Raw genomic sequence first — 18,649 nt, forward strand, 5'->3', positions numbered from 1 at the left:
GACAGTTTAGTTCATATGTGACATGTTACCTCTCCCCTCCAGGCCATACCCTAGACATAGACAGTTTAGTTCATATGTGACATGTTACCTCTCCCCCTCCAGGCCATACCCTAGACATAGACAGTTTAGTTCATATGTGACATGTTACCTCTCCCCCTCCAGGCCATACCCTAGACATAGACAGTTTTGTGCAGAGGGGCTTTACGACAGTTTAGTTCATATGTGACATGTTTCCTCTTTCTGTTTCCTTTTCTGTTCTTTGTTCTTTACTTTCCTCTCCCCCCTCCAGGCCATACCCTAGACATAGACAGTTTTGTGACTGGGGCCATGGAGACGTTGTCCTCTCGTCCAGAGAGTATTGATGAGATAGGAGATGCCAATGCCAGACACAGCCAGATACAGGCCCGCAAACCAGACGTAAGAATCTCACTCTGAGGGACTCAACAATACTTAAAGGTCCTGAACAGTCATTCTGAAAGTACTTTTTCTCTCTTGGCTAAGTACCAGGAAGTTTGAAATGACAGGCTGAGTGGGCGGGGAGCTTATATTTATGAATTTCCAAACATCTACTGTGTGTCAAGTCATTTGGATGCAGTGACCAGTGTTGCAGTAAAATCATCTCAAGCTAATTTGGTGATACACAAAGTAACTCAAACATCATTGAAATTGCACCAATGAAATCATAAAAAAAAATATATATATCTCCCGTTTGACATGTCTCACGTGATGTGGTTCACGGCAGCACTGACCGATGTGTTGACCTGTGAACTGCGTCTGTGTTTTGAATATATATATATCTCCCGTTTGACATGTCTCACGTGATGCAGATCACGGCAGCACTGACCGATGTGTTGACCTGTGAACTGTGTCTGTGTTTTGAATATATATATATCTCCCGTTTGACATGTCTCACGTGATGCAGATCACGGCAGCACTGACCGATGTGTTGACCTGTGAACTGCGTCTGTGTTTTGAACGACCCATTCCCACCTTTTGTTCCATGCTGGCTGAACACCTAGCTAGCCAGTAACTGCTGACACAGATGAAAAGGGAAACATATACGTATCGTTGCCATAGATGAATAGGGTCAACTTTTAATGATGTTTGCTGACACCCTACAGTAACATTTTGGCATCAGTAGAGTAGCTATCTAGCTATATAAACAACGCCTCTCTGCAAACACAAACACGGCTTCTCCGATGTTGGTTACAAGGCGGTACTTATTTAAATAAGGTAAAGAGTATATCGTGTTAAAATTGGTGTATTAAAATGAAAGTTTAGGTGATGTCACCTTGTCCCTGAATAATGAATCCCAGTGTTTTACATGGGGGAGGGGACCAGTAACTTTGTGATCAAACGTTGTCAATGAAGAAGCAACAGTCATTTTTCATACTTTCATCTGGTTTCCTTCAGATATCAGCAATTTTCATGAAAAACATGATTTTTAACTGTTCATGACCGTTAATATTCATTCACTTCTACCACAGTTCTTTCATTCACTTCTACCACAGTTCTTTCAATCACTTCTACCACAGTTCTTTCAATCACTTCTACCACAGTTCTTTCAATCACTTCTACCACAGTTCTTTCAATCACTTCTACCACAGTTCTTTCAATCACTTCTACCACAGTTCTTTCAATCACTTCTACCACAGTTCTTTCATTCACTTCTACCACAGTTATTTCATTCACTTCTACCACAGTTATTTCATTCACTTCTACCACAGTTATTTCATTCACTTCTACCACAGTTATTTCATTCACTTCTACCACAGTTCTTTCATTCACTTCTACCACAGTTCTTTCATTCACTTCTACCACAGTTCTTTCATTCACTTCTACCACAGTTCTTTAAAGTTGTCTGAGCGTTGCTGTAATGTTTGATGTTCCATATATCGAGACCCCATATTTGTAGTGTTGTCTGAGCGTTGCTGTAATGTTTGTGTGATGTTGTGTAGATCCTGCTCCAGTTCCAGGCGGCGCAGGAGAAGAACCGTCTGCTGAGGGCCGTAGCAGGAGGCGGTCTGGATTCTCTGTCCTCCCTCAGGGCCAAGTGGGACAAACTAGAGATGATGATGGAGAGCCACCAGTTGATGATCAAAGAGCAGGTACACACACACACGAGAGAACGCACATGCACACTTTTGCAAACACCCTTGGACAAAAAACACAGATGCTCCTTCTCTCATTTCTCCCTGGTTTCTCCCTCTCCTCTAGGTCGAGGTGATGCGTAGTAATGCTGAGAGTCGTGTCCAGGCCTACAGGCTGGAGCTGGACAGGTTCAGGGCTCGCTGGGACCAGCTGAAGCCCAGAGACGAGGTCATAGAGACAGGAGACCAGGCTGCCCTGCTGGCCTCTGTCCAAACCATCAGAGACAAGAGACAGGAGTTCCAGGAGCTGGAGGTCACACGCACACGCCTGCTGTAGGTTACACACACACACACACACACACACACACACACACACACACACACACACACACACACACACACACACACACACACACACACACACACACACGCCTGCTGTAGGTTACACACACACACACGCACACACAGACACACACACAGACACACACACACACACACACACACACACATACACACACACACACACACACACGCCTGCTGTAGGTTACACACACACACACACACACACACACACACACACACACACACACACACACACACACACACACACGCACACGCCTGCTGTAGGTTACACACACACACACACACACACGCACACGCACACGCCTGCTGTAGGTTACACACACACACACACACACACACACACACACACACACACACACACACACACACACACACACACACACACACCTGCTGTCGGTTGTCCACACACACACACAACCACCTGCTGTAGGTTGTACACACACACACACACCACACCACACACGGCAAGTCAACTGTACTTTCAATCATTCCGTTTTCTGTGTACTAATGAGTGTCTCTTCTCAGTGAGGACTGTCGTCACTTTGAGCTGGAGGCTCCAGACTTCTCCCTGGCGGAGGAGACCATCAGAGACATGGAGGAGTATGGACAGATGTGGTCTCTGTATGAGGACTGGCAGGAGGGCTTCCAGGAGAAGGCCAAGGAGGACTGGATCACATTCAGGTTAGGAGTCTGACATCAGATAGGTGTCAGGGAAGGTTTGGGTTTAGATTTGATATGGTCATTTCTGCCTCGTTTTGCCTTCGCTGGCTGAGTGGTTGAATAAACAGTGTGTGTGTGTGTGTGTGTGTGTGTTTTGCAGGAGTAAGACCTACATGTTTGAGGAGTTCCTGTTTGCGTGGCAGGACAGACTGAGGAAGCTTGAGCAGCACACCAGCATGTCTGTCAAACTACAGAGAGAAGTTGACAAGTACAAGGTGAGGGAGGGAGGGAGAGAGAGTGTGTTCTGTGTGTGTTTGTAGAGTCTGATTCCAGTGTGTTCTGTGTGTGTAGAGTCTGGCTCTGGTGTTTATTAAGGTGTGTTCTGTATGTGTTTGTAGAGTCTGGTTCTGGTGTGTTCTGTGTGTGTTTGTAGAGTCTGGTTCTGGTGTGTTTGTAGAGTCTGGTTCTGGTGTTAAGGTGTGTTCTGTATGTGTTTGTAGAATCTGGTTCTGGTATTAAGGTGTGTTTGTAGAGTCTGGTTCTGGTGTTAAGGTGTGTTCTGTATGTGTTTGTAGAGTCTGGTTCCAGTGTTAAAGTACGTGCGAGGGGAGCACCTATCCCAGGACCACTGGTTGGATCTGTTCAGACTGTTGGGTCTTCCTAAAGGCACCACCCTGGAGAGATTGACCTTCTGGGATCTCCTCAGTGTGTCTGACACCATCACAGACCGAGCCCTTGAGCTCAAGGACCTGAACAGCAGGGCCCAGGCGGAGGTGACCATCAGAGAGGCTCTCAGGGAGCTGGACCTGTGGGGGGCTGGAGCTGCCTTCACCCTCACTGAGTATACAGACAGCACTGGGCACACACTCACACTCATCAAGGACTGGAAAGACATGGTCAACCAGGTAAGGGACAATACAATAGTTGATGCAGTAGACTGCTGACATACACTCACACACACACACTACCGGACACACTCACTACCGGACACACTCACATTACCGGGGACACACTCACTACCAAAAAAACACGCGCACACACACACTCACTACCGGACAGACTAACCTCATCTCGTCCCATACAGGTTGGTGATAACCGCTGTCTGCTGCAGTCTCTGAAGGACTCTCCGTACTACCGTGGCTTCCAGGACAAGGTGAGTCTTTAGACTTACTCACAACTGAAAGCACAGCATCTTTAAAAGTAGCTGCTTTACCTTGTGTTACCGTGTGTGTCCAGGTCAGTCTGTGGGAGGTGCGTCTGTCTGATCTAGATGAGTACCTGGTCAGTCTTTACCTAGTGTTACCGTGTGTGTCCAGGTCAGTCTGTGGGAGGTGCGTCTGTCTGATCTAGATGAGTACCTGGTCAGTCTTTACCTAGTGTTACCGTGTGTGTACAGGTCAGTCTGTGGGAGGTGCGTCTGTCTGATCTAGATGAGTACCTGGTCAGTCTTTACCTAGTGTTACCGTGTGTGTACAGGTCAGTCTGTGGGAGGTGCGTCTGTCTGATCTAGATGAGTACCTGGTCAGTCTTTACCTAGTGTTACCGTGTGTGTACAGGTCAGTCTGTGGGAGGTGCGTCTGTCTGATCTAGATGAGTACCTGGTCAGTCTTTACCTAGTGTTACCGTGTGTGTCCAGGTCAGTCTGTGGGAGGTGCGTCTGTCTGATCTAGATGAGTACCTGGTCAGTCTTTACCTAGTGTTACCGTGTGTGTCCAGGTCAGTCTGTGGGAGGTGCGTCTGTCTGATCTAGATGAGTACCTGGTCAGTCTTTACCTAGTGTTACCGTGTGTGTACAGGTCAGTCTGTGGGAGGTGCGTCTGTCTGATCTAGATGAGTACCTGGTCAGTCTTTACCTAGTGTTACCGTGTGTGTACAGGTCAGTCTGTGGGAGGTGCGTCTGTCTGATCTAGATGAGTACCTGGTCAGTCTTTACCTAGTGTTACCGTGTGTGTACAGGTCAGTCTGTGGGAGGTGCGTCTGTCTGATCTAGATGAGTACCTGGTCAGTCTTTACCTAGTGTTACCGTGTGTGTCCAGGTCAGTCTGTGGGAGGTGCTGTGGTAGGTCGTCTTTCTGTCTGATCTAGATGAGTACCTGGTCAGTCTTTACCTAGTGTTACCGTGTGTGTCAGTCAGGTCAGTCTGTGGGAGGTGCGTCTGTCTGATCTAGATGAGTACCTGGTCAGTCTTTACCTAGTGTTACCGTGTGTGTCCAGGTCAGTCTGTGGGAGGTGCGTCTGTCTGATCTAGATGAGTACCTGGTCAGTCTTTACCTAGTGTTACCGTGTGTGTCCAGGTCAGTCTGTGGGAGGTGCGTCTGTCTGATCTAGATGAGTACCTGGTCAGTCTTTACCTAGTGTTACCGTGTGTGTCCAGGTCAGTCTGTGGGAGGTGCGTCTGTCTGATCTAGATGAGTACCTGGTCAGTCTTTACCTAGTGTTACCGTGTGTGTCCAGGTCAGTCTGTGGGAGGTGCGTCTGTCTGATCTAGATGAGTACCTGGTCAGTCTTTACCTAGTGTTACCGTGTGTGTCCAGGTCAGTCTGTGGGAGGTGCGTCTGTCTGATCTAGATGAGTACCTGGTCAGTCTTTACCTAGTGTTACCGTGTGTGTCCAGGTCAGTCTGTGGGAGGTGCGTCTGTCTGATCTAGATGAGTACCTGGTCAGTCTTTACCTAGTGTTACCGTGTGTGTCCAGGTCAGTCTGTGGGAGGTGCGTCTGTCTGATCTAGATGAGTACCTGGTCAGTCTTTACCTAGTGTTACCGTGTGTGTCCAGGTCAGTCTGTGGGAGGTGCGTCTGTCTGATCTAGATGAGTACCTGGTCAGTCTTTACCTAGTGTTACCGTGTGTGTACAGGTCAGTCTGTGGGAGGTGCGTCTGTCTGATCTAGATGAGTACCTGGTCAGTCTTTACCTAGTGTTACCGTGTGTGTACAGGTCAGTCTGTGGGAGGTGCGTCTGTCTGATCTAGATGAGTACCTGGTCAGTCTTTACCTAGTGTTACCGTGTGTGTCCAGGTCAGTCTGTGGGAGGTGCGTCTGTCTGATCTAGATGAGTACCTGGTCAGTCTTTACCTAGTGTTACCGTGTGTCCAGGTCAGTCTGTGGGAGGTGCGTCTGTCTGATCTAGATGAGTACCTGGTCAGTCTTTACCTAGTGTTACCGTGTGTGTCCAGGTCAGTCTGTGGGAGGTGCGTCTGTCTGATCTAGATGAGTACCTGGTCAGTCTTTACCTAGTGTTACCGTGTGTGTCCAGGTCAGTCTGTGGGAGGTGCGTCTGTCTGATCTAGATGAGTACCTGGTCAGTCTTTACCTAGTGTTACCGTGTGTGTCCAGGTCAGTCTGTGGGAGGTGCGTCTGTCTGATCTAGATGAGTACCTGGTCAGTCTGAATGCCATCCAGAGGCGTTGGGTCTACCTGGAGCCCATCTTCGGACGGGGGGCTCTGCCCAGAGAACAAGCCCGTTTCAAGCGGGTTGACGAGGACTTCAGGTACGCCTTTCCCTCCCTGCCTGTGTGTGTGGCTCTGCTTTCTTTCTGGTCCATTGTCCATGTTGTACTGTGTGTGTTTCTAAGCTGTGTGTGTTTGTCAGGTCCATTTTGGCTGATGTCCAGAGAGACAACAGGGTGACGTCTCTGAGCTCTCGGGCTGGCATCAGAAACTCCCTCATTACCATCTTAGACCAGCTCCAGCGTTGTCAGAAATCACTCAACGAGTTCCTAGAGGTACTGAACGATCAACTACCAACCAGAGATCAGTACATCTGTACTTCAATTGATTTGTCAGTCAGTACTAGTCCAAAGATGGATGTTATACGTCCTCACTAATCATAATGAAACATACACTGAGTGTGCAAAACATTAACCCCTTCCTAATATTGAGTTGCACCCCCCTTTCCCTCAGAACTTCCTCAGTTTGTCGGGGCATGGACTCTACAATGTGTTGAAAGCATTCCACAGGGATGCTGGCCCATGTTGACTCCAATGTTTCCCAAAGTTGTTTTAGGTTGGCTGGATGTCCTTTGGGTGGTGGACCATTCTTATTACACACAGGAAACTGTTGAGCGTGAAAAACCTGCAGCGTTGCAGTTCTTGACTCAAACCGGTGCACCTGGCACCTACTACCATACCCCGTTCAAAGGCACTTAAATCAAAGGCACACTTACACAATACATTTCTCGATTGTCTCAAGGCTTACAAATCCTTCTTTAACCTGTCTCCTTCCCTTCATCTACACTGATTGAAGAGGATTTAACAAGTAACATTAATAAGGGATCATAGCTTTCACCTGGATCCACCTGTTCAGGCTCTCATGGAAATAGCAGGTGTTCTTAATGTTTTTGTACACTCAGTGTAGAAGTGTCTGTCCTCTGTAGGAGAAGCGTTCTGCTTTCCCGCGGTTCTACTTCATTGGAGATGATGACCTGCTGGAGATTCTGGGCCAGGCCACCAACCCCACTGTGATACAGTCACACCTCAAGAAGCTGTTTGCTGGTACACACCTACACACACACAAGCTCACACCCAAATCCTAAGGTCAATACAGTAACAACTAAAGAAGCTGTCCCCTGGTGAAACTCATGTGTTTGTAATGACAGCGGATATAACTGTGTTCTCTGTAGGCATCGACAGTGTGGACTTTGACGGGGACTACCAGCACATCGTGGCCATGCGTTCTCTAGAGGGAGAGGTGGTGGCCCTCAGGAACCTCATACGTATCTCCAACAGCGTAGAGGTAGGGGATTGGAGAGGTCAAAGGGCAGGGGGTAGAGGGTAGGGGGTACCTCAATCACACAACTCGATTATTACACACACCTCAATTATATAGCTTAATAACGTGTGTGTTTTCCAGGTGTGGCTGGGTGAGCTGTCTGCTGAGATGAAGGAGACTCTGAAGCAGCTGCTGTATGAGTGTGTGTCAGCGGGGAGGAAAGGACAGGTGGACCCGTCCCGCTACCCCTCTCAGGTACGATTCATTACTCATTGATGCTGTCCGACTCTTCTCTTGTTTTTCCTGTCTGAATCCTGTCTGACAACTTTCTGAATCCTGTCTGACAACTTCCTGAATCCTGTCTGACTCCTGTCCAGATTGACTCATGTATGAGTCCTGTCTGACTCCAGTATAACTGGTGTAACTCCTGTCTGACTCCAGTCTTACTGGTGTAACTCCTGTCTGACTCCAGTCTAACTGGTGTAACTCCTGTCTGACTCCTGTCTAACTAGTGTAACTCCTGTCTAACTGGTGTAACTCCTGTCTGACTCCAGTCTAACTGGTGTAACTCCTGTCTGATTCCAGTCTAACTGGTGTAACTCCTGTCTGACTCCAGTCTATCTGGTGTAACTCCTGTCTGACTCCAGTCTAACTGGTGTAACTCCTGTCTGACTCCAGTCTAACTGGTGTAACTCCAGTATAACTGGTGTAACTCCTGTCTGATTCCAGTCTAACTGGTGTAACTCCTGTCTGATTCCAGTCTATCTGCTGTAACTCCTGTCTGACTCCAGTCTAACTGGTGTAACTCCTGTCTGACTCCAGTCTAACTGGTGTAACTCCAGTCTAACTGGTGTAACTCCTGTCTGACTCCAGTCTAACTGGTGTAACTCCTGTCTGACTCCAGTCTAACTGGTGTAACTCCTGTCTGACTCCAGTCTAACTGGTGTAACTCCTGTCTGACTCCAGTCTAACTGTCTGACTGTAACTCCTGTCTGACTCCAGTCTAACTGGTGTAACTCCTGTCTGACTCCAGTCTAACTGGTGTAACTCCTGTCTGACTCCAGTCTAACTGGTGTAACTCCTGTCTGACTCCAGTCTAACTGGTGTAACTCCTGTCTAACTGGTGTAACTCCTGTCTGACTCCAGTCTAACTGGTGTAACTCCTGTCTGATTCCAGTCTATCTGGTGTAACTCCTGTCTGACTCCAGTCTAACTGGTGTAACTCCTGTCTGATTCCAGTCTATCTGGTGTAACTCCTGTCTGACTCCAGTCTAACTGGTGTAACTCCTGTCTGACTCCAGTCTAACTGGTGTAACTCCAGTCTAACTGGTGTAACTCCTGTCTGACTCCAGTCTAACTGGTGTAACTCCAGTATAACTGGTGTAACTCCTGTCTGATTCCAGTCTAACTGGTGTAACTCCTGTCTGATTCCAGTCTATCTGGTGTAACTCCTGTCTGACTCCAGTCTAACTGGTGTAACTCCTGTCTGACTCCAGTCTAACTGGTGTAACTCCAGTATAACTGGTGTAACTCCTGTCTGACTCCAGTCTAACTGGTGTAACTCCTGTCTGACTCCAGTCTAACTGGTGTAACTCCTGTCTGACTCCAGTCTAACTGGTGTAACTCCTGTCTGACTCCAGTCTAACTGGTGTAACTCCTGTCTGACTCCTGTATGACTCCTGATTGACTCATGTATGAGTCCTGTAAATCTCCTGTCTGACTCCTGTGTTTCCTGGTGTAAATCCTGTGTAACTCCTGTCTGATTCCTAATCGGCTCCTGTCTGACTCCCTTCTGACTCCTGTGTCTCTTGGTGTAGATCCTGTGTAACTCCTGTCGACATCTAATCGACCCCTGATTGACTCCTGTATAATATGTGTCTGATTCTTGTATCTCCTGGTGTGGAGCCTATGTAATTTCTGTCTGACTTGTAATCGACTCCTGATTGACTCCTGTCTGACTAGTGTATCTCCTGTTGTAGAGCCTGTGTAATTTCTGTCTGACTTGTAATCGACTCCCGATTGACTCCTGTCTGACTCCTGTATCTCCTGTTGTAGAGCCTGTGTAATTTCTGTCTGACTTGTAATCGACTCCCGATTGACTCCTGTCTGACTCCTGTATCTCCTATTGTAGAGCCTGTGTAATTTCTGTCTGACTCCTGTTAGACTCATGTATGAGTCCAGTAGAGGTCGACCGATTTACGATTTTTCAACACCAATACCAATTATTGGAGAACCAAAAAAAAGCCGATACCGATTAATCTGACTATTTTAGTATTTTATTTAGTATTTTATTTATTTGTAATAATGACAATTACAACAATACTGAATGAACACTTATTTTAACTAAATATAATACATCAATACAAATCAATTTAGCCTCAAATAAATAATGAAACATGTTCAATTTGTTTTAAATAATGCAAAAACAAAGTTTTGGAGAAGAAAGTGCAATATGTGACATGTAAAATAGCTAACGTTTAAGTTCCTTGCTCAGAACATGAGAACATATGAAAGTTGGTGGTTCCTTTTAACATGAGACTTCAATATTCTAAGGTAAGATGTTTTAGGTTGTAGTTATTATAGGAATTATAGGACTATTTCTCTCTATACCATTTGTATTTCATATTCCTTTGACTATTGGATGTTCTTATAGGCACTTTAGTATTGCCAGTGTAACAGTATAGCTTCCATCCCTCTCCTCACTCCTACCTGGGCTCGAACCAGGAACACATCGACAACAGCCACCCTCGAAGCAGCGTTACCCATCGCTACACAAAAGCAGCAGCCCTTGCAGAGCAAAGGGAACTACTACTCTAAGTCTCAGAGCGAGTGACGTTTGAAACGCTTTTAGCGTGCACCCCGCTAACTAGCTAGCCATGTCACATTGGTTACACCAGCCTAATCTCGGGAGTTGATAGGCTTGAAGTCATAAACAGCTCAATGCTTGAAGCACAGTGAAGAGCTGCTGGAAAACGCACGAAAGTGCTGTTTGAATGAATGCTTTCGAGCCTGCTGGTGCCTACCATCGCTCAGTCAGACTGCTCTGTCAAATCATAGACTTAATTATAACATAATAACACACAGAAATACGAGCCTTTGGTCATTAAAATGGTCGAATCCGTAAACTATCATTTTGAAAACAAAACGTTTATTATTTCAGTGAAATACGGAACCGTTCCGTATTTTATCTAACGGGTGGCATCCATAAGTCTAAATATTCCTGTTACATTGCACAACCTTCAATATTATGTCATAATTACGTAAAAGTCTGGCAAATTAGTTGGCAACGAGCCAGGCGGCCCAACCTGTTGCATATACCCTGACTCTGTGTGCAATGAACGCAAGAGAAGTGACACAATTTCACCTGGTTAATATTGCCTGCTAACCTGGATTTCTTTTAGCTAAATATGCATGTTTAAAAATATATACAGTGCCTTGTGAAAGTATTCGGCCCCCTTGAACTTTGCGACCTTTTGCCAGATTTCAGGCTTCAAACATAAAGATATAAAACTGTATTTTTTTGTGAAGAATCAACAACAAGTGGGACACAATCATGAAGTGGAACGACATTTATTGGATATTTGAAACTTTTTTAACAAATCAAAAACTGAAAAATTCAGCCCCTTTACTTTCAGTGCAGCAAACTCTCTCCAGAAGTTAAGTGAGGATCTCTGAATGATCCAATGTTGACCTAAATGACTAATGATGATAAATACAATCCACCTGTGTGTAATCAAGTTTCCGTATAAATGCACCTGCACTGTGATAGTCTCAGAGGTCCGTTAAAAGCGCAGAGAGCATCATGAAGAACAAGGAACACACCAGGCAAGTCCGAGATACTGTTGTGAAGAAGTTTAAAGCCGGATTTGGATACAAAAAGATTTCCCAAGCTTTAAACATCCCAAGGAGCACTGTGCAAGCGATAATATTGAAATGGAAGGAGTATCAGACCACTGCAAATCTACCAAGACCTGGCCGTCCCTCTAAACTTTCAGCTCATACAAGGAGAAGACTGATCAGAGATGAAGCCAAGAGGCCCATGATCACTCTGGATGAACTGCAGAGATCTACAGCTGAGGTGGGACACTGTCCATAGGACAACAATCAGTCGCATATTGCACAAATCTTGCCTTTATGGAACAGTGGCAAGAAGAAAGCCATTTCTTAAAGATATCCATAAAAAGTGTCGTTGAAAGTTTGCCACAAGCCACCTGGGAGACACACCAAACATGTGGAAGAAGGAGCTCTGGTCAGATGAAACCAAAATTGAACTTTTTGGCAACAATGCAAAACGTTATGTTTGGCGTAAAAGCAACACAGCTCATCACCCTGAACACACCATCCCCACTGTCAAACATGGTGGTGGCAGCATCATGGTTTGGGCCTGCTTTTCTTCAGCAGGGACAGGGAAGATGGTTAAAATTGATGGGAAGATGGATGGAGCCAAATACAGGACCAGTCTGGAAGAAAACCTGATGGAGTCTGCAAAAGACCTGAGACTGGGACGGAGATTTGTCTTCCAACAAGCCAATGATCCAAAACATAAAGCAAAATCTACAATGGAATGGTTCAAAAATAAACATATCCAGGTGTTAGAATGGCCAAGTCAAAGTCCAGACCTGAATCCAATCGAGAATCTGTGGAAAGAACTGAAAACTGCTGTTCACAAATGCTCTCCATCCAACCTCACTGAGCTCGAGCTGTTTTGCAAGGAGGAATGGGAAAAAATTTCAGTCTCTCGATGTGCAAAACTGATAGAGACATACCCCAAGCGACTTACAGCTGTAATCGCAGCAAAAGGTGGCGCTACAAAGTATTAATTTAAGGGGGCTGAATAATTTTGCACGCCCAATTTTTCAGTTTTTGATTTGTTAAAAAAGTTTGAAATATCCAATAAATGTCGTTTCACTTCATGATTGTGTCCCACTTGTTTTTGATTCTTCACAAAAAAATACAGTTTTATATCTTTGTTTGAAGCCTGAAATGTGGCAAAAGGTCGCAAAGTTCAAGGGGGCCGAATACTTTCGCAAGGCACTGTACTTCTGTGTATTGATTTGAAGAAAGGCATTGGTATTTATGGTTAAGTACAGTCGTGCAATGATTGTGCTTTTTTTCCGCAAATGCGCTTTTGTTAAATCATCTCCCTGCGTTGCATCGATTATATGCAACGCAGGACACATTAGATAAACTAGTAATATCATCAACCATGTGTAGTTAACTAGTGATTATGATTGATTGATTGATTGTTTTTAATACATTAAGTTTAATGCTAGCAAGCAACTTGCCTTGGCTTACTGCATTCGCGTAACAGGCAGGCTCCTCGTGGAGTGCAATGTAATCAGGTGGTTAGAGCGTTGTACTAGTTAACTGTAAGGTTGCAAGATTGAATCCCAGAGCTGACAAGGTAAAAATCTGTAGTTTTCCCTCTAACAAGGCAGTTAACCCACCGTTCCTAGGTCGTCATTGAAAATAAGAATTTGTTCTTAACTGACTTGCCGAGTTAAATAAAGATTAAATAAAGGTGTAAAAAAAAAATACTGATTTCCGATTGTTATGAAAACTTGAAATCGGCCCTAATTAATCGGTCAACCTCTAGAGTCCAGTATATTTCCAGTATTACTCCTGTCTGACTTCTGTATCTCCTGGTGTAAATCCTTTAACTCCTGTCTGACTCCTAATCAACTTCTGATTGACTCATGTATGAGTCCTGTATAATGCCAGTATTACTCCGGACTGACTCCTGATTGACTCCTGTCTGACTCCTGTGTCTCCTGATGTAGATCCTGTATAACTCCAGTCTGACTCCTGTATATCCTGGTCCAGAGCCTGTGTAATTTCTGTCTGACTCCTGTATATCCTGGTCTAGAGCCTGTGTAATTTCTGTCTGATTCCTGTATATCCTGGTCTAGAGCCTGTGTAATTTCTGTCTGATTCCTGTATATCCTGGTCTAGAGCCTGTGTAATTTCTGTCTGACTCCTGTATATCCTGGTCTAGAGCCTGTGTAATTTCTGTCTGATTCCTGTATATCCTGGTCTAGAGCCTGTGTAATTTCTGTCTGACTCCTGTATATCCTGGTCTAGAGCCTGTGTAATTTCTGTCTGACTCCTGTATATCCTGGTCTAGAGCCTGTGTAATTTCTGTCTGACTCCTGTATATCCTGGTCCAGAGCCTGTGTAATTTCTGTCTGACTCCTGATTGATTCCTGTCTGACTCCTTTATATCCTGGTCCAGAGCCTGTGTAATTTCTGTCTGACTCCTGATTGATTCCTGTCTGACTCCTGTATATCCTGGTCTAGAGCCTGTGTAATTTCTGTCTGACTCCTGATTGATTCCTGTCTGACTCCTTTATATCCTGGTCTAGAGCCTGTGTAATTTCTGTCTGACTCCTGATTGATTCCTGTCTGACTCCTTTATATCCTGGTCCAGAGCCTGTGTAATTTCTGTCTGACTCCTGATTGATTCCTGTCTGACTCCTGTATATCCTGGTCCAGAGCCTGTGTAATTTCTGTCTGACTCCTGTATATCCTGGTGTAGAGCCTGTGTAATTTCTGTCTGATTCCTGTCTGACTCCTGTATATCCTGGTCCAGAGCCTGTGTAATTTCTGTCTGACTCCTAATCGATTTCTGATTGACTCCTGTATCTCCTGGTGTAGATCCGGTGCAACTCCTGTCTGACTCCTGTGTGGCTCTTGTTGTCTCCGGGTATAGATCCTGTGCTTGGCAGAGCAGATCCAGTTCACTGAGGAGGTGGAGAGTGGTCTGAGAAACAGCAGTCTGCAGCAGCTGGAGGTGGAGCTCACCGCTAAGCTAGAGCACTACACCAGCGTAGACACCAGCTCTGAGGAGACGGGAAACACAGGTCTCTGTGTGGTTGCTTGTTGTTACAGTGGCTCATTTGGGAGCGGTAGCCTAGTGGTTAGAGCGTTGGGCCAGTAACCGAACAAGGCCCCTGAACAAGGCAGTTAACCCACTGTTCCTAGGCTGTCATTGTAAATAAGAATTTGTTCTTAACTGACTTGCCAAGTTCAATGAAGGTTAACCAGTACATGTGTGTGGCTCCCTGACTGAGGGAGAGGTCACGGTGATGTGGGGACAGGCTGGGGGGAAGCTCTGACTGAGGGAGAGGTCACAGTGATGTGGGGACCGGCTGGGGGAGAAGCTCTGACTGAGGGAGAGGTCACAGTGATGTGGGGACCGGCTGGGGGGGAGAAGCTCTGACTGAGGGAGAGGTCACAGTGATGTGGGGACCGGCTGGGGGGGAGAAGCTCTGACTGAGGGAGAGGTCACAGTGATGTGGGGACCGGCTGGGGGAGAAGCTCTCTGACTGAGGGAGACGGGATGTGGGGACCGGCTGGGGGGAGAAGCTCTCTGACTGAGGGAGAGGTCACAGTGATGTGGGGACCGGCTGGGGGGGGAGAAGATCTCTGACTGAGGGAGAGGAGAAGCTCTCTGACTGAGGGAGAGTTCACGGTGATGTGGGGATCGGCTGTGGGGGGAGAAGCTCTGACTGAGGGAGAGGAGAAGCTCTCTGACTGAGGGAGAGGAGAAGCTCTCTGACTGAGGGAGAGGTCACAGTGATGTGGGGACCGGCTGGGGGAGAAGCTCTCTGACTGAGGGAGAGGAGAAGCTCTCTGACTGAGGGAGAGGTCACGGTGATGTGGGGACCGGCTGGGGGGGGAGAAGCTCTCTGACTGAGGGAGAGGTCACGGTGATGTGGGGACCGGCTGGGGGGGAGAAGCTCTCTGACTGAGGGAGAGGTCACGGTGATGTGGGGACCGGCTGGGGGGGAGAAGCTCTCTGACAGAGGGAGAGGTCACGGTGATGTGGGGACCGGCTGGGGGGAGAAGATCTCTGACTGAGGGAGAGGAGAAGCTCTCTGACTGAGGGAGAGTTCACGGTGATGTGGGGATCGGCTGTGGGGGAGAAGCTCTGACTGAGGGAGAGGAGAAGCTCTCTGACTGAGGGAGAGGAGAAGCTCTCTGACTGAGGGAGAGGTCACAGTGATGTGGGGACCGGCTGTGGGGGGAGAAGCTCTGACTGAGGGAGAGGAGAAGCTCTCTGACTGAGGGAGAGGAGAAGCTCTCTGACTGAGGGAGAGTTCACGGTGATGTGGGGATCGGCTGTGGGGGGAGAAGCTCTGACTGAGGGAGAGGAGAAGCTCTCTGACTGAGGGAGAGGAGAAGCTCTCTGACTGAGGGAGAGGTCACAGTGATGTGGGGACCGGCTGGGGGGAGGGAGAAGCTCTCTGACTGAGGGAGAGGTCACGGTGATGTGGGGACCGGCTGGGGAGGAGAAGCTCTCTGACTGAGAGGCCACAAAGCTCTGCTCACAGCACTAATGCCTAAGCATTAGATACAGTCCTGGGGGAGACATGACAAGGGACAGATCTAAAAGGATCTTATCAATACCGTTAGCATTATCAACAACCACATGGCCTGAGCATGAAAGACTGGACCTACATAGCTCTGATCAGAATCTGTGCACTATATTGCTAATAGTGAGCCATTTTGAGAGACAGGGTCTGTGCTGATAGTATTCTTCTCCCATATAGAGTCAAGTGTGTTGCAGCTGAAGCTGAAGGCTCTGATCCTGGACATCATCCATAACATCAGTGTGGTGAAGCAGATGTGTGAGGCAGGGGTGAGCAGCCCTGACTCCTGGGCCTGGAGGAAACAGCTCCGTTTCTACCTCAACAACGACAAATGCTGCTCCATACAGATGGTTGACGCTCACTTCAGCTACACATACGAGTACCAGGTACAAAAACCTCTACACAGATATACAGTACCAGTCAAACGTTTGGACACATCTACTCATTCAAGGTTTTATTTGTATTTTTTACAATTTTCTATATTGTAGAATAATAGTGAAGAATCAAAACTATGTAATAATTCATATGGAAACATGTAGTAAAAAGTGTTAAGACAAATTCAAATATATTTGAGATTGTTCAAAGTAGCCACCTTTGCCTTGATTACAGCTTTGCACACTTTCGCCATTCTCTCAACCAGCTTCTTGAGGTAGTCACCTGGAATGCATTTCAATGAACAGGTGTTAATTTGTTGATTTGTGGAATTTCTTTCCTTCTTAATGCGCCTTAGCCAATCAGTTGTGTTGTGACAAGGTAGGGGTGGTATACAGGAGATAGCCCTATTTGGCAAAAGACCAAGTCCATATAATGGCAAGAACAGCTCAAATAAGCAAAGAGAAATGACAGTCCATCATTACTTTAAGACATGAAGGTCAGTCAATATGGAACATTTCAAGAACTTTTGAAAGTTTCTTCAAGTACAGTCCCAAAAACCATTGTGCGCTATGATGATGCTGTCTCTCGAGGACCGCCAAAGGAAAGGAAGACCCAGAGTTCCCTCTGCTGCAGAGGAGAACTTCATTAGTTACCAGCCTCAGAAATTGCAGCTCAAATAAATGCTTCACAGAGTTCAAGTAACAGACACATCTCAACATCAACTGTTTAGAGGAGACTGTGTGAATCTGGCCTTCATGGCCGAATTGCTGCAAAGAAACCACTACTAGAGGAAACCAATCAGAAGAAGAGACTTGCTTGGGCCAAGAAACACGAGCAATGGACATTAGACAGGTGGAAATCTGTTCTTTGTTCTGATGAATCCAAATGTCAGATTTTAGGTTCCAACCACCGTGTCTTTGTGAGACGCGGTGTAGGTGAACAGATGATCTCCGCATGTGTGGTTCCCACTGTGAGGCATGGAGGAGGAGTGATGGTGTGATGGTGCTTTGCTGGTGACACTGCCAGTGATTTATTTAGAATTCAAGGCACACTTAACCAGCATGGCTACAACAGCATTCTGCAGTGATACGCCATAACATCTGGTTTGGGCTTAGTGGGACTATCATTTGTTTTTCAACAGGACAATGACCCAACACACACCTCCAGGCTGAGTAAGGGCTATTTGACCAAGAAGGAGAATGATGGAGTGCTGCATCAGATTTTACATCATTTATTTCACCTTTATTTAACCAGGTAGGCTAGTTGAGAACACCTTTATTTAACCAGGTAGGCCAGTTGAGAACACCTTTATTTAACCAGGTAGGCCAGTTGAGAACACCTTTATTTAACCAGGTAGGCCAGTTGAGAACACCTTTATTTAACCAGGTAGGCCAGTTGAGAACACCTTTATTTAACCAGGTAGGCCAGTTGAGAACACCTTTATTTAACCAGGTAGGCCAGTTGAGAACACCTTTATTTAACCAGGTAGGCCAGTTGAGAACACCTTTATTTAACCAGGTAGGCCAGTTGAGAACAAGTTCTCATTTACAACTGCGACCTGGTCAAGATAAAGCAAAGCAGTGTGACAAAAACAACACAGTTACACATTGTACAATCGTACAATCAATAACACAATAGGAAAATCTGTATACAGTGTGTGCAAATGAAGTAAGGAGGTAAGGCAATAAATAGGCCAATAGTGGTGAAGTAATTACAATTTAGCAATTTACACTGGAGGGATATCTGTGCAGATGATGATGTGCAAGTAGAAATACTGGTGTGCAAAAGAGCAGAAAAACAAATATGGGGATGAGGTAGGTAGGTGTTTGGATGGGCTATGTACAGATTGATGACCCGGCCTCCACAATCACCCAACCTCAATTCAATTCAGATGGTTTGGGATGAGTTGGACCGCAGAGTGAAGAAAAATCAGCTAACAAGTGCTCAGCATATGTGGGAACTCCAACCAGACGGTTGGAAAAGCATTCCAGGTGAAGCTGGTTGAGAGAATGCCAAGTTTTTGCAAAGCCTGTCATCATGGCAAAGGGTGGCTACTTTAAAGAATCTCAAATGTAGAATATAG

General features: G+C 46.2%; 1 protein-coding gene across 5 annotated transcripts in view; it reads left to right on the forward strand.

Moving 5' to 3' along the window:
• LOC118394486 (cytoplasmic dynein 2 heavy chain 1) overlaps positions 1-18,649 on the forward strand; it is a 399,197-nt gene that overhangs the window by 29,933 nt on the left and 350,615 nt on the right. For all 5 annotated transcript variants that reach the window (XM_052504034.1, XM_052503998.1, XM_052503950.1 and 2 more), the window contains exons 20-33: positions 290-417; positions 1,959-2,108; positions 2,218-2,423; positions 2,979-3,134; positions 3,274-3,388; positions 3,689-4,018; positions 4,198-4,266; positions 6,446-6,600; positions 6,702-6,834; positions 7,485-7,602; positions 7,731-7,843; positions 7,961-8,074; positions 14,529-14,679; positions 16,372-16,577. In XM_052504034.1, the coding sequence (XP_052359994.1) occupies positions 290-417; positions 1,959-2,108; positions 2,218-2,423; positions 2,979-3,134; positions 3,274-3,388; positions 3,689-4,018; positions 4,198-4,266; positions 6,446-6,600; positions 6,702-6,834; positions 7,485-7,602; positions 7,731-7,843; positions 7,961-8,074; positions 14,529-14,679; positions 16,372-16,577 (2,144 nt within the window). The remainder of the gene's footprint in view (positions 1-289; positions 418-1,958; positions 2,109-2,217; positions 2,424-2,978; positions 3,135-3,273; positions 3,389-3,688; positions 4,019-4,197; positions 4,267-6,445; positions 6,601-6,701; positions 6,835-7,484; positions 7,603-7,730; positions 7,844-7,960; positions 8,075-14,528; positions 14,680-16,371; positions 16,578-18,649) is intronic.

This window comes from Oncorhynchus keta, chromosome 1, assembly GCF_023373465.1.
Source record: "Oncorhynchus keta strain PuntledgeMale-10-30-2019 chromosome 1, Oket_V2, whole genome shotgun sequence".
Taxonomy (NCBI): Eukaryota; Metazoa; Chordata; class Actinopteri; order Salmoniformes; family Salmonidae; genus Oncorhynchus; species Oncorhynchus keta.